At 43.5% G+C, this 16913-nt stretch overlaps 1 protein-coding gene across 1 annotated transcript; it reads left to right on the forward strand.

Moving 5' to 3' along the window:
• Positions 1-9741: 9741 nt before the first annotated feature.
• LOC112240348 (DOMON domain-containing protein FRRS1L) lies at positions 9742-16806 on the forward strand. The gene is made up of 5 exons (XM_042318084.1): positions 9742-10342; positions 10913-10997; positions 12001-12139; positions 14479-14725; positions 15295-16806. Exons 1-5 carry the CDS (start codon positions 10138-10140, stop codon positions 15465-15467), a joined length of 849 nt encoding a protein of 282 aa, XP_042174018.1. The 5' UTR covers positions 9742-10137; the 3' UTR covers positions 15468-16806.
• The last annotated feature ends 107 nt before the right edge of the window (positions 16807-16913 follow it).

Below are 16913 nucleotides of genomic sequence, written 5' to 3' on the forward strand. Positions count from 1 at the left end.
ACCTTATCTCTACCATTAATTCAATACAACAGTACCTTATCTCTACCATTAATTCAATACAACAGTACCTTATCTCTACCATTAATTAAATACAACATCTTATCTCTACCATTAATTCAATACAACAGTACCTTATCTCTACCATTAATTCAATACAACAGTACCTTATCTCTACCATTAATTCAATACAACAGTACCTTATCTCTACCATTAATTCAATACAACAGTACCTTATCTCTACCATTAATTCAATACAACAGTACCTTATCTCTACCATTAATTCAATACAACAGTACCTTATCTCTACCATTAATTCAATACAACAGTACCTTAACTCTACCATTAATTCAACACAACAGTACCTTATCTCTACCATTAATTCAATACAGTAGTACCTCATCTCTACCATTAATTCGATACAACAGTACCTTATCTCTACCATTAATTCAATACAACAGTATCTTATCTCTACCATTAATTAAATACAACAGTATCTTATCTCTACCATTAATTAAATACAACAGTACCAAATCTCTACCATTAATCTACCAGCTGATATCTCAAAGTGCTGTACAGAAACCCAGCCTAAAACCCAAACAGCAAGCAATGCAGGTGTAGAAGCACGGTGGCTAGGAAAAACTCCCTAGAAAGGCCAAAACCTAGGAAGAAACATAGAGAGGAATCAGGCTATGTGGGGTGGCCAGTCCTCTTCTGGCTGTGCCGGGTGGAGATTATAACAGAACATGGCCAAGATGTTCAAATGTTCATAAATGACCAGCATGGTCGTATAATAATAAGGCAGAACAGTTGAAACTGGAGCAGCAGCACGGTCAGGTGGACTGGGGACAGCAAGGAGTCATCATGTCAGGTAGTCCTGGGGCATGGTCCTAGGGCTCAGGTCCTCCGAGAGAGAGAAAGAAAGAGAGAATTAGAGAGAGCATATGTGGGGTGGCCAGTCCTCTTCTGGCTGTGCCGGGTGGAGATTATAACAGAACATGGCCAAGATGTTCAAATGTTCATAAATGACCAGCATGGTCGAATAATAATAAGGCAGAACAGTTGAAACTGGAGCAGCAGCACGGCCAGGTGGACTGGGGACAGCAAGGAGTCATCATGTCAGGTAGTCCTGGGGCATGGTCCTAGGGCTCAGGTCCTCCGAGAGAGAGAGAGAAAGAGAGAAAGAGAGAATTAGAGAACACACACTTAGATTCACACAGGACACCGAATAGGACAGGAGAGGTACTCCAGATATAACAAACTGACCCTAGCCCCCCGACACATAAACTACTGCAGCATAAATACTGGAGGCTGAGACAGGAGGGGTCAGGAGACACTGTGGCCCCATCCGAGGACACCCCCGGACAGGGCCAAACAGGAAGGATATAACCCCACCCACTCTGCCAAAGCACAGCCCCCACACTACTAGAGGGATATCTTCAACCACCAACTTACCATCCTGAGACAAGGCCGAGTATAAGAGGCCGAATACAACAGTACCTTATCTCTACCATTAATTCAATACAACAGCACCTTATCTCTACCATTAATTCAATACAACAGTACTTTATCTCTACCATTAATTAAATACAACAGTATCTTATCTCTACCATTAATTCAATACAACACTACCTTAACTCTACCATTAATTAAATACAACAGTATCTTATCTCTACCATTAATTAAATACAACAGTATCTTATCTCTACCATTAATTAAATACAACAGTATCTTATCTCTACCATTAATTAAATACAACAGCACCTTATCTCTACCATTAATTAAATACAACAGTATCTTATCTCTACCATTAATTAAATACAACAGTATCTTAACTCTACCATTAATTCAATACAACAGCACCTTATCTCTACCATTAATTAAATACAACAGTATCTTATCTCTACCATTAATTCAATACAACAGTACCTTATCTCTACCATTAATTCAATACAACCATATGGTGTTAGATTCTGCTCCACCTCACTCTGTGATATCAAATCTAACCGTTGTTGTGCGTCAGCGTTCAGTTCTCTGTACTTGGTAATGGGTCCCCTGGGAAGCACAGATCATTTGAGGTCAGGTGGATCTGTGGGTGCAGAGTGACCACATTGCGGCCATATCACATCAATGCTGGAGAGATATAGAGACTACAGCTGCTAACAGCAACAGCCTATTGATCCCTAACTAAAGGAATGTGTGTGTGTGTGTGTGTGTGTGTGTGTGTGTGTGTGTGTGTGTGTGTGTGTGTGTGTGTGTGTGTGTGTGTGTGTGTGTGTGTGTGTGTGTGTGTGTGTGTGTGTGTGTGTGTGTGTGTGTGTGTGTGTGTGTGTGTGTGCACCTGTGTAATGGCCCAGCCAGCTGTACTTACCCTCCTCTCTTGAGTGGAGTGATTCCTGACGGCTGCTAAATGACGTCTCACGGCTGAAGACCCTACAGTTAGAGCACTGACCACAGAACATCACAGCACTTTGTGTGTGTGAAGCAAGGAAGACCAGAAGGTAAGAGGGTAGGAGAGGTCGAGAGAGAGAGATGGAGAGAGAGAGAGGGGGTGAGATAGATGGAGAGAGAGTGAGAGAGATGGAGAGAGAGTGAGAGAGATGGAGAGAGACCAGATGTGAGTAGTCTGTCTGTGTTCAATAGGCCAGTATTCTCTGGAGACCAGTATTGATTGACAGCTCTGACTAAGCCATCCACATCACTGCTGATCCCTCTCAACATCCACATCTTACCTTGTGTGTGTGGGGAGATAGACCTGTACACACACAGACACAGGTATACTGACACAGATGCAGACACACAGTGCACACACAGACATACACACATAGTCGCAAATACAGACACACACAGACATACAAACATACATGCAGACACACACACACACACACACACAGTGGCAGTGTTACTGAATTGGGCTGGCGGCTGTTGTTCTCTTGTCACTCACTCGTCTCTCAGACCCAGGAGACACACCGCTGACATTTAGCAGATTCTCTCCCTCCATCCATCCTCTCTCTCTCCCTGTGTGTGTGAGTGTCTAGGGTGTCTATGTGGTAATGAACGGGCCTTTGACTTTACTAAGATAAGTCAGGAGTCCCTCATTACCCACCATGCACTGCTCCCCCATGTAGAGTGGTAATTGAGAGGGAGAAAGGGAGAGAGAGAGATTGAGAGGGGGCAGGAAGAGAAACAGAGAGAGAGGAGAGACAGAGAGAGAGAGAGGGGGGGAGAGAGGAGAGAAGAGAGAGAGAGAAGAGAGAGACAGGGAGAGGGAGAGAAGAGGGAGAGAAGAGAGAGCGAGAGAGATAATAATAGTTGGATAAACAGAGGATAATTGGGAGGATCGGGAGTGAGCGGAGCGATTGATCAGGGTCATTACAGAGCTCAGACAGAGAGAAGAGGGGTGAAAGGTCATCAGTGCAGCAAGGACACACTCACTAACACAAGCATACACACACGCATACACACGCACATACACACACACACACACACACACACACATGGTGGATTTAGCAGCTGCAGAGACAGAGACAATTTTAACCTGTTCACGTGTTGCACTAGCAACACCTACAGGTGGGTTCTGATTTTACCCCAGTCTTCCCCAGTCTCACTCAGTCACTAGCAACACCTACAGGTGGGTTCTGATTTTACCCCAGTCTTCCCCAGTCTCACTCAGTCACTAGCAACACCTACAGGTGGGTTCTGATTTTACCCCAGTCTTCCCCAGTCTCACTCAGTCACTAGCAACACCTACAGGTGGGTTCTGATTTTACCCCAGTCTTCCCCAGTCTCACTCAGTCACTAGCAACACCCAGGTGGGTTCTGATTTTACCCCAGTCCCAGTCTCACAGTCACTAGCAACACCTACAGGTGGGTTCTGATTTTACCCCAGTCTTCCCCAGTCTCACTCAGTCACTAGCAACACCTACAGGTGGGTTCTGATTTTACCCCAGTCTTCCCCAGTCTCACTCAGTCACTAGCAACACCTACAGGTGGGTTCTGATTTTACCCCAGTCTTCCCCAGTCTCACTCAGTTGAGTCCCACTCCGTCTGCCCAGCTAGAAATGTATGAAATGAAACAAAGTCTGTTATCATAAAGGTTGGTTTTCATATCTAATTCTTCTGTTGGTTATTTCATTAACATAACAGTGTTGTACTTTAGCACACAATCATTGTGATTACTATGGCTAAACCAATTGCACAGTACCGACTGTGCCAGACATTAGAACAGTGGACCTATACTGCCATCTAGAGGCAGGGATAAGCACAACCAGTGAAGAAAGTGAGAATGTTGTGTGTGTGCCACTGTGCGGACAGCTGTTCAGGTAAAGACTCGTTCACACAAAGACTGGTGTTGTTAAAGGAATCATGACAATTGAACATACTGTATGTCTCTGACGGGAATGTAAAATAAAAAAATTAGAAACACTAACACCACCTCATTGAATCCGTAAACATGGGCACCCATATAGATATTATCCTGCCAAACTTGCCCTCCAAATACACCTCTGCTGTTTTCAATCAGGATCTCAGCAATCATTGACTCATTGCCTGCATCCGCTATGGGTCCGCGGTCAAACGACAACACCTCATCACTGTCAAACGCTCCCTAAAACACTTCTGTGAGCAGGCCTTTCTAATCGACCTGGCCCGGGTATCCTGGAAGGATATTGACCCGTACAAATCAGCTGGTCTAGACAATCTGGACCATCTCTTTCTAAAATGATCCGCCGCCATTGCTACCCCTATTACCAGTCTGTTCAACCTCTCTTTCATATCGTCCGAGATCCCTAAAGATTGGAAAAAGATTGGCTTTCGACTCTGTCAATCACCGTATTCTTATCGGCAGACTCAACAGCCTTGGTTTCTCTAATGACTGCCTCGCCTGGTTCACCAACTACTTCTCAGACAGAGTTCAGTGTGTCAAATCGGAGGGACTGTTGTCCGTACCTCTGGCAGTCTCTATGGGGGTACCACAGGGTTCAATTCTCAGGCCGACTGTTTTCTCTGTATATATCAACGATGTCGCTCTTGCTGCGGATGATTCCCTGATCCACCTGTACGCAGACGACACCATTCTGTATATATCTGGCCCTTCTTTGTGTTAACTAACCTCCAAACGAGCTTCAATGCCATAAAACACTCCTTCCGTGGCCTCCAACTGCTATTAAACGCTAGTAAAACCAAATGCATGCTTTTCAACCGTTCGCTGCCCGCACCCACCCGCCCGACAAGCATCACTACTCTGTACGGTTCTGACTTAGAATATGTGGACAACTACAAATACCTATGTGTCTGGCTAGACTGTAAACTCTCCTTCCAGACTCATATTAAACATCTCCAATCCAAAATTAAATCTAGAATCGGCTTCCTATTTCGCAACAAAGCCTCCTTCACTCACGTCGCTAAACATACCCTCGTAAAATTGACTATCCTACCAATCCTCGACTTCGGCGATGTCATTTACAAAATAGCTTCCAACACTCTACTCAGCAAATTGGATGCAGTCTATCACAGTGTCATCCGTTTTGTCACCAAAGCCCCTTATACCAACCACCATTGCGACCTATACGCTCTAGTCGACAGGCCCTCGCTACACATTCGTCGCCAGACCCACTGGCTCCAGGTCATCTACAAGTCTATGCTAGGTAAAGCTCTGCCTTATCTCAGCTCACTGGTCACGACAACAACACCCACCCGTAACACGCGCTCCAGCAGGTATATCTCACTGGTCATCCCCAAAGTCAACACCTCTTTTGGCCGCCTTTCCTTCCAGTTCTCTGCTGCCAATGACTGGAACAAATTGCAAACATCACTGAAGCTGGAGATTTATATTTCCCTCACTAACTTTTAACATCAGCTATCTGAGCAGCTAACTGATCGCTGCAGCTGTACATAGTCCATCTGTAAGTAGCCCACCCAATCTCCCTACCTCCTCCACATATTGTTTTTATTTACTTTTCTGCTCTTTTACACACCAGTATCTCTACTTGCACATCATCTGCTCATCTATCACTCCAGTGTTAATTTGCTAAAATGTAATTACTTCGCCACTGTGGCCTGTTTATTGCCTTACCTCCTCACGCCATTTGCACACACTGCATATAGACTTTTTTCTCAATTTTTTTGTTCTATTGTGTTATTGACTGTGCACTTGTTTATTCCATGGGTAACTCTGTGTTGTTGTTTGTGTCGCACTGCTTTGCTTTATCTCTGGCCAGGTCGCAGTTGTAAATGAGAACTTGTTCTCAGATAGCTTACTTGGTTAAATAAAGGTGAAATAAAAAATGATTTAAAATCATTGAAATGCGACTCTGTATGAGATGATGGGAGAACTGAACCTGTCACTGGGTTGAAGAGCTCTCTTTATCCCTACATGTTATATACATGATCTATATTATACAGACCTCCTTAAACCTCCAAGGACGGGCTCTTAGTAGAGTGCTTGGTGTGGTTCCAGTAACATCAGTGGACATAGAACATGTACAAACTGTGGAGATGAAGAGAGATTTTCAACCCAACAACAGGTTCAGTTCTCCCACCGCCTCATACAGAGTCACATTTCAATGAGGTCAGCTCACCCACTGTTTCACTTTATCTGTCCTTGGTGTTGGTTTTTTTCTTCATTTTTTCCCGTCAGAGTCATATGTTCAATTCTCATTATTCCTTTACCAAGACCAGTGTGTATAAAGAAGAGGACTGAGTCCAGTAGACTACATTAGTTCTGAAGAGGTATTGTTTCAGAACGAGGGATGCTGGAGCTCTGCTGGTGTTGTTGTTCTGTCTGTCTGGGACATGGGCTCAGAGCCTGAGTGGAGGGGTTAGGGAGAATGACATCACTCTACAGGGTCGCATTGAACAGGGGGAGAGCAGGGTGAGGTTCAATTCAAGAATCAAAACGTAGAAGCTACAGAGACGAGCCACAAACAGACGAGCGACCAGATTACCACCACCCCTGACATCTGGGCTTAGCTGAGATCACTGAGAGACATGGTGGTGGAACAGAGAGTGGAACTGAGGAACATGGTGGCCAGACTGAGGGACAGTGAGGACCTGGTGGGTCATTCTCACTAAACAATAAAACAAATTAAAAAATGACATGTCAATAGTAATTTTTTCCCTAAATTTCCTCTGGAATCGCTGAGATTAGGATCTGTATTTATCCACTTCATAATTATTGTTTTTTGATCAGATCAGATTATGCATTGTAACAACATTTTCACAAAATTCACATTACATAACAGTTGTCGAAGTCCAAAAAGGTCATAAACAAATCAATATTTCTAATATTTTTTAATATTGCCCCTCTAATGAAAATATGTGAGTTAAAAATAACACTGAAAATAAACATATTTCAAATTAGATTATACAATTATTATCAAATGTAATCAGACTTTTTCCCAATTTGTGCTCTTTAGCCGTTTTCAGGAATGAGAAGTGGGATAAAGGGGGGTGTAATGAGAATAAACATTTTGTTAATGAGAATTTTGGGTGAAAATGTAAAAAATTCAGGCGATTTTTAAAAATGTCTTTAAAGTAAGACACTTTCCCAAAATCTAGACATCTTAGTCCTCATAATGATACTTGATTTTTTCACAATCATCATGGTTTTGTAACTCAATTTGCTACAGACATTTTAAAACTGGTTTCATGAGAATCACCCTGGTAGATGAGCTAAGACTTGAAAATGCAGGTAATGGACTGCTACGGTACGTATGAATACTGAAGTTAATTTGGATAAGGTCTGTTAAGTGGAGAATCAACGGCTGTCAGTGACGGGGGCCAGAGTGACAGCCAGTGACAGCCAGGAAGAGGAGCTGAAGACAGAGAATGCAGGTAATGTCATTTGGATTTGGTCAACAATTTCAGCATATGAATACGTCAGTTGTTGACCAAGTCCAGAGGAAAAAACATGTTGAATTAAATGGCTTTTAAAATGATTTGGCTTTAGATCATTTAGTTAAGTTAATGTTGATGTTATTTGTACATGATCATGTTAAATTAAATGGCTTTTAAAATGATTTGGCTATAGATCATTTAGTTAAGTTAATGTTGATGTTATTTGTACATGGTTAAATTAAATGGCTTTTAAAATGATTTGGCTATAGATCATTTAGTTAAGTTAATGTTGATGTTATTTGTACATGGTCATGTTAAATTAAAATGGCTTTTAAAATGATTTGGTTTTAGATCATTTAGTTAAGTTAATGTTGATGTTATTTGTACATGGTCATGTTAAATTAAAATGATCATGATGATGATTATTTAATCTGATGTTCCTTTTGTGTTATTTTAGGCCAGACTGACTGCCAGTGAGAGAGAGAGATGAACTGAAGAGAGAGAACACAGGTAATAAACTTTACAAAAACACCACGTTTCACACTGAAAATCTATCTTTTATTTTGGCTTTAGCATATTGTAGGTAATGCTTTTCAGTCATCAGTGAGTTTACTCTGTTGTGTTCACATCCAGACTAAAGGTGGTCTTCTCTACTGGTTTGACTGAGGACCCAGGATTTGTAGGACACTTCGATACTGAGATCACCCTGGTTTCATCAGAGTCATCTAGGGTGCAATCACTACGACAAACAAAGATACCACCACCAAAACCCCAAGACAAACACAATTCAATTACATAAAACCCCATGCCACACCCTTGGCCTAAATGACCAACATTGGTGGAGTGTACAACCAACTACAGGTACTAATGACCATACATACTAAGGCTGCGTTTAGACAAGCAGTACAATTCTGATCTTTTTTCCAGTAATTGGTATTTTAACCCATCACATCAGATCTTTTGCAGAGCTGATCTGATTGGTCAAAACAACAATTAGTGAAAAATTGTTGATTGATGCGTTTATATTTTTGTGCCGTGTAGAATCATGTTTATGAGAGAAAGACATCTCCCTGCGTCTGTTCCGTACTGGTGTCTTCACAGCACCAGTGAGAGGAGTCTACTCAGATTCACCACTTTCGATTACCACAAATCGCAAACCCTGGGTGTGTGCCTATACAAGAATAGCCAGAGTTATATGGATACAGGAACATAATAAGGATGAGGATAATACATACATATCTAATGCAATGTCTCTAGAGCTGGAGGAGGGAGATGTGGTCTACATGAGTCTCCCCTCAGGCAGTGGGCTCTTTGATGATACTGATAACCCTAACACTTTCCAGGTCTTCCTGCTCTTCCCCTTGTGAGGGGAGCACCATGCATTCTGTAATGAATTCAGATGTCTGAGCTGCTCTGGGTTCCAATGTTCCTCTAACCAATAAATAAACAGGCATTAAAGACAAACAATTACAATTATTATCTTTGTATTATTGACAAGAGAAGAAGAACGGGAGAGATTTGAGAATCACAATCCTTGTAAAGCCAGTTGTAACCACTGGTAAATTGTGTGTCCTGCTTTTTCACCAGTTTGGCCTTAGTCCTTGGGAGTTATCAATGCTGTCAACAATAACATGCAATGTAGATTCTAGAATATTTTCACATCACACAAAGGAATAAGAAACCAACCTATCATAGCAGACATTCCTGCATAATAATTGTATAAATCCCTACATTACCTCATAGTGTTATTCAATTGGCATCTGTGTTTACATAAACAGTGCTGAATGGGAATTTAAACTGTATATTGATAATGCAAAGTGTACATCGAGGTTTCCTATTGGACGCTGCAGCGATTGGCTCTATCGATGGACGTAATGGGCCATTAGGAGAGAGGAGAGGAGACGGGCGAAACCAACAACAGACACATTCATCCCTAAACTGGGATATCATTACATTATTTTAAGATGAAATCCAATCACTTGGATTATCATGGACGTCTCCGTTTCCCACAAGATTTAAGTGAATTGGCAAAACAGATCCGTTCAGTTACAAATCCCGCTAATTCCAGATTGGTTTAACCGAGCCTCATTCGTTTGACATGACTGGATCCCGCTCCTCTCGCGCCCATTCACACTACGGGAAATAGCCTACGACACACTAAACAACCGCGTTGAAAATATTCTGTAGTGATGCGATTGAGGTCCAGTGATTAGGCTCCGTAAAGAAATTCTCAAATACAACCAACAATGAGGATTCCGTCTCAGTTCTGTCTCCTTTAGACCGTTTTATACTCCCTTGTTGGCCATGATTTTCCTGCGCAGCCTGCTACAGCTGACGGTGCTCCTGGGCCAGGGCAGTTGGCGGGGGGTAGCGCCGAGTCCCACGGATGAAGGCGCACTGCGGGCGAGCCACGGAGACCACGGAGAGCCGGGCCACAAGGAGCCCCATAAGGACTCATACAGTACGTTCGCCTCGGAGTTCCTGGAGTCTAGACATCTATCGGATGACGGTGAGAAAGGGATACAGGAAAGGCCATTTCTGAACGAGGCATTTTGCTTACTGTGGCCTTCATGGTCATCAAGGCTGTGTTTGTTTATGTGTAGGCCTTCTCTTGATGGAAATCATCAGAGGGCGCATCTACATATCTGTGGTTGATACGTAATTCGTGGTTAATTGGCTATTTATGTGATGATGCGCAGGTTGACAGACCGAGCGTACAGTGTCTTACTTCCACCCGAGTCCACTCATGCATAGATCAGGACCCTGGCCAGCTACCGCCAGCTACCCGCAGCTCCCCGTTCTGGCTCTCACTGGCCGGTCTGGAGATGGGCGAGCATTGGACAGTTCTTCACCACATTAAATGTTGTATATTATTAGAATTTATTTAGTATTTATTTTAATTTTAAAATAACATATTTCAAACTATCCCAATTTTGTTATGAAACGTGAAGGAGCAGTTGTGCTTCTCTGAATGCACATTAGGCTGAAACCCACCAAATTACGAATATGGTAGAACTTCTAGAAGATGATTTTTGGGGAGGCAGGCCTAATGATTTTGTATGTGGTGTGTGTTCTCCAGGCTACCCCTTCCCCACCGCCCCTCCTGTGGATCCCTTCGCCAGGATCAAAGTCGTAGACTGTGGAGTCACCAAGGGCTGCATAAGGTCAGTGTGTGTGTATGTGTTTTGCTTGCTTGCAAGCATGTGTGTGTGTCAAGGGGATTCTCTGTGTACTGTGGTCCCACTCTGGCAGATGTGTGTGTGTCAAGGGGTTTCTCTGTGTACTGTGGTCCCACTCTGGCAGATGTGTGTGTGTCAAGGGGTTTCTCTGTGTACTGTGGTCCCACTCTGGCAGATGTGTGTGTGTCAAGGGGATTCTCTGTGTACTGTGGTCCCACTCTGGCAGATGTGTGTGTGTCAAGGGGTTTCTCTGTGTACTGTGGTCCCACTCTGGCAGATGTGTGTGTGTCAAGGGGATTCTCTGTGTACTGTGGTCCCACTCTGGCAGATGTGTGTGTGTCAAGGGGTTTCTCTGTGTACTGTGGTCCCACTCTGGCAGATGTGTGTGTGTCAAGGGGTTTCTCTGTGTACTGTGGTCCCACTCTGGCAGATGTGTGTGTGTCAGGGGTTTCTCTGTGTACTGTGGTCCCACTCTGGCAGATGTGTGTGTGTCAAGGGGTTTCTCTGTGTACTGTGGTCCCACTCTGGCAGATGTGTGTGTGTCAGGGGTTTCTCTGTGTACTGTGGTCCCACTCTGGCAGATGTGTGTGTGTCAAGGGGATTCTCTGTGTACTGTGGTCCCACTCTGGCAGATGTGTGTGTGTCAAGGGGTTTCTCTGTGTACTGTGGTCCCACTCTGGCAGATGTGTGTGTGTCAAGGGGTTTCTCTGTGTACTGTGGTCCCACTCTGGCAGATGTGTGTGTGTCAAGGGGTTTCTCTGTGTACTGTGGTCCCACTCTGGCAGATGTGTGTGTGTCAAGGGGTTTCTCTGTGTACTGTGGTCCCACTCTGGCAGATGTGTGTGTGTCAAGGGGTTTCTCTGTGTACTGTGGTCCCACTCTGGCAGATGTGTGTGTGTCAAGGGGTTTCTCTGTGTACTGTGGTCCCACTCTGGCAGATGTGTGTGCACATCACTCTGAAGAGGTTACATTTCTTCATTGTGTGTAGGTATGGGAAGCCGGGGTGTGATGCAGAGACGTGTGACTATTTCATGAGTTACCGGCGGATCGGGACAGACGTGGAGTATGAGATGAGTGCTGACACTGACGGCTGGGTGGCTGTAGGTTTCTCCTCAGACAAGAAGATGGTAAGGGACCGTATCTGTGTGTGTGCGGGCATAGGTGTGTGTGTGTGTATGAGCATGCGTGAGATCTGTTCTTACACTCTAAATTTGCTTTCAACAATTGAGTGGGTAAACCTAATAACCAACATTACTGCAATGATGTTATTAGGTTATTATTTGATTAGGTTATTATGTTATTTGGTTTACCCATTCAATTGTTGGGAGCATATACAGTGCATTCAGAAAGTATTCAGACCCCTTGACTTTTTCCACATTTTATTACGTTACAGCCTTATTCTAAAATTGATTAAATATTTTTTTCCTTCCTCAATCTACATACAATACTAATCTAATGCCCATAATGACAAAGCACATGTTTTCCTTCCTCAATCTACATACAATACTAATCTAATGCCCCATAATGACAAAGCACATGTTTTCCTTCCTCAATCTACATACAATACTAATCTAATGCCCCATAATGACAAAGCACATGTTTTCCTTCCTCAATCTACATACAATACTAATCTAATGCCCATAATGACAAAGCACATGTTTTCCTTCCTCAATCTACACACAATACTAATCTAATGCCCCATAATGACAAAGCACATGTTTTCCTTCCTCAATCTACACACAATACTAATCTAATGCCCATAATGACAAAGCACATGTTTTCCTTCCTCAATCTACACACAATACTAATCTAATGCCCCATAATGACAAAGCACATGTTTTGTTGTTGTTGCATATTTATAAAATAAAATAAACTGAAATATAACATTTACATAAGTATTCAGACCCGTTACTCAGTACTTCGTTGAAGCACCTTTGGCAGTGATTACAGCCTCGAGTCTTATTGGGTATGACACTACAAGCTTGGCACACCTGTATTTGGGGAGTTTCTCCCATTCTTCTCTGCAAGTCCTCTCAAGTTCTGTCAGGTTGGATGGGGAGCGTCGCTGCACAGCTATTTTCAGGTCTATCCAGAGATGTTCGATCGGGTTGAAGTCTGGGCTCTGGCTGGGCCACTCAAGGACATTCAGAGACTTGTCCCGGAGCCACTCCTTTGTTGTCTTGTCTATGTGCTTAGGATCGTTGTCCTGTTTGAAGGTGAACCTTCACCGAAGTCTGAGGTCCTGAGCACTCTGGAGCAAGTTTTCACCAAGGATCTCTCTGTACTTTGCTCCGTTCATCTTTCCCTCGATCCTGACTAGTCTCCCAGTCCCTGCAGATGAAAAACATCCCCACTGCATGATGCTGCCACCACCATGCTTCACCGTAGGGATGGTGCCAGGTTTCCTCCAGACATGACGCTTAGCATTCAGGCCAAAGAGTTCAATATTGGTTTCATCAGACCAGAGAATCTTGGTCTGAGAGTCCTTTAGGTGCCATTAGGCAAACTCCAAGTGGGCTGTCATGTACCTTTTACTGAGGAGTGGCTTCCGCCTGGCCACTCTACCATAAAGGCCTGATTGGTGGAGTGCTGCACAGAGGAACTCTGGAGGAACTCTGGAGCTCTGTCAGATTGACCATGGGGTTCTTGGTCACCTCCCTGACCAAGGCTCTTCTCCCCCAATTGCTCAGTTTGGCCAGGCGGCCAGCTTTAAGAAGAGTCATGGTGGTTCCAACTTCTTCCATTTCAGAATGATGGAGGCCACTGTGTTCTTGGGGACCTTCAATGCTGTAGAAATGTTTTGGTACCCTTCCCCAGATCTGTGCCTTGACACAATCCTGTCTCGGAGCTCTATGGACAATTCCGTCGACCTCGTGGCTTTGTTTTTGCTCTAACATGCCCTGTCCACTGTGGGACCTTATATAGACAGGTGTGTGCCTGAATTTACTACAGGTGGACTCCAATCAAGTTGTAGAAACATCTCAAGGATGATCAATGGAAACAGAATGCACCTGAGCTCAATTTCGAGTCTCATAGCAAAGGGTCTGAATACTTATGTAAATAAGGTATTTCTGTTTTTTATTTTTAATAATTTTGCAAAAGAAATCTAGCAACGCCTGTTTTCACTTTGTCATTATGGGGTATTGTGTGTAGATTGATGAAGGAAATGTTTTGTTTAATCCATTTTAGAATAAGGCTGTAACGTAACAAAATGTGGAAAAAGTCAAGGGGTCTGAATACTTTACGAATGCGCTGTATAGAGTGTGGGACTTTCTTTCTTTTGATACAATCTACTCTTGGTTAGTCAACAGCACCTCTACAGACATTTTGGGGTCAGAGTCAGCTCAGGCTTTTACTACATCTGGTACACATGAAGTCTGCCATGAAAGACACATCACAAAAACAAGGCTGATTGGTCAACCTAAGCTTCATGCTGATTGGTTCTCCTCACCCCCACCCCTCTCAGGGAGGAGATGACGTGATGGGCTGTGTCCATGACGATAATGGGCGTGTTCGTATCCATCACTTCTACAACGTGGGCCAGTGGGCTAAGGAGATCAAGAGGAATCCTGCCAGGGACGAAGAGGGTGTGTTTGACAACAACCGTGTGACCTGCCGCTTCAAACGGCCGCTCTACGTCCCTAGAGAGGAGACACTGGTGGATCTGCATCTCTCCTGGTTCTACCTGTTGGCCTGGGGGCCTGCTATACAAGGTCAGTCAAGGACTGTGTGTGTGTGTGCAGAGAGTGGATGTGTGTGTTCATTAGTATGTACAGTCCATTCGGAAAGTATTCAGACCCCTTGACTTTTTTCACATTTTGTTACGTTACAGCCTTATTCTAAAATGTATTAAATTATGTTTTTTCCTCCTCAATCTACACACAATACTCCATAATCACAAAGTGAAAACAGGTTTTTAGACATTTTTGCAAATGTATTCAAAATAAGAAACTGGAAATATTGCATTTACATAAGTATTCAGACCCTTTACTCACTACTTTGTTGAAGCACCTTTGGCAGTGATTACAACCTCGAGGCTTCTTGGGTATGACGCTACAAGCTTGGCACACCTGTATTTGGGGAGTTTCTCCCATTGTTCTCTGCAGATCCTTTCAAGCTCTGCCAGGTTGGATGGGTAGTGTCGTTGCACAGCTATTTTCAGGTCTCTCCAGAGATGTTCGATTGAGTTCCCAAATCTGGGCTCTTTCCGAATGCACTTTACATGTAAATGATTTCCCTACCCTCCCTCTTACTCTCCTCCCCACTCTTCTCTTTCCTCCAGGTTCCATCACACGCCATGACAACGATGCTCCGCCAGTCTCCGATCACATGATCAGCATCTATAAATATGAGGACATCTTCATGCCGTCTACAGCCTACCAGACGTTCTCCTCACCCTTCTGTCTGCTGCTCATAGTAGCCCTCACCTTCTATCTGCTGATGGGCACCCCCTGAGAGAGACGAGATGAGAGGAGACGAGATTAGAAGAGACGAGATGAGAGGAGATGAGAGTGGAGACAAAAGGAGAGAAGAGAAGAGACGACCAATTAACCCAGAGAGAGGAGACGAGATGAGAGGAGACAAGTGGAGAGATGAGAGGAGAAGTAGAGAGAAGAGGAAAGAGACAGCAATAAGACTGAGAGTTCATTGTATTTCTGTCTGCCACACCCTCAATGCAGGGTGCTCTTTACACAGAATTACACTATAAATATATATTAATAAATATATACAGTAGGATACTATATATAATTTACATTGAGGACTCATCAGGAAGCTTGCAAATCATTCTGAAAATTGTACTGTGCTACCATAACAACATACACTAACCCATTAGTCAGAATATCTGAAATACTGTGTGTTTCTAGAGAACAGTAGCATAACCTTTAGTTTTGGCAAGGTATTTCATTTAGTGTATTTATGTTTACGACAGTAAGGTATCACACTCCTGACAACAAGTATTACTCCAACGCATGTGGCGAATCACAACTGGACCCTGAATATGTGAAGAACCTACGGACACGATACAAGGAGACATTACACACTGGGACAGACTACACAGACTGGAGAGAGACTTCACTCAGAGAGAACCATCCAGATTGATGTGAGCCAAAGAAAGGCAGACGGCTCATAGTTTATTATCCTGCTGAAACATACTGCTTCTGTATGCAGCCATGCTTCAGACAACACTCATTCTCCACAGGGAAATACAGTATTATTAGTAGTAGTATTATAGTATTTGTATACAGAAACTAAGACTAGGTGGTTGAACAGATGTTTTTTTGTTTGTTTCAGCCCGTCTCACTGAGTAACACTGAACTCTATACTGTATTCCACAATGCCATTTTACATGCTGATGATTAAGACAGGGTTCTCTTTTCTCTATGTGTGAGAGGGTCCATTTTCTTAGGACTGCTTTATTCCACCACGTGCTTGGTCATGTTTCATTTGTCTGTGGCGAGGTGTGTGTGTGTGTGATCACTGTTTGCTGATGATAGGGCAACTGACTGTATGATTGATGGTGCATGATTCCTTTGTAGATATGCAATAACACACCCATCAGCACTGAGGCTGTAGTGGACATGATGACAGCCAGGGACAGGGGCTCTGTCTGACAGCTTGCCTTGGCCCTGCAGCATATGGCCTAACGCTGAAGGAATCTATGGCACAGAGTCCAGTTGTATTTGTACCGTTCACTGAACCGTTGTGTTCCATGGAAATGCTTCCTCGCTGAAACAGTGTTTAGTGTCTAACATGCAAGTGTTTTTGTTATCAATAAAGCTGTGTTCAGTAAAAATACACTCCAACATCTTGTTTTCATCCTTGTGGGTCATGTGATGGCTCTGTCAGCTGCATCATGTGCCCCTCAGGCAACATACATTTCATCTGCAATCTAATGGATTT

Source organism: Oncorhynchus tshawytscha, unplaced genomic scaffold (genome assembly GCF_018296145.1).
Source record: "Oncorhynchus tshawytscha isolate Ot180627B unplaced genomic scaffold, Otsh_v2.0 Un_scaffold_3409_pilon_pilon, whole genome shotgun sequence".
Taxonomy (NCBI): domain Eukaryota; kingdom Metazoa; phylum Chordata; class Actinopteri; order Salmoniformes; family Salmonidae; genus Oncorhynchus; species Oncorhynchus tshawytscha.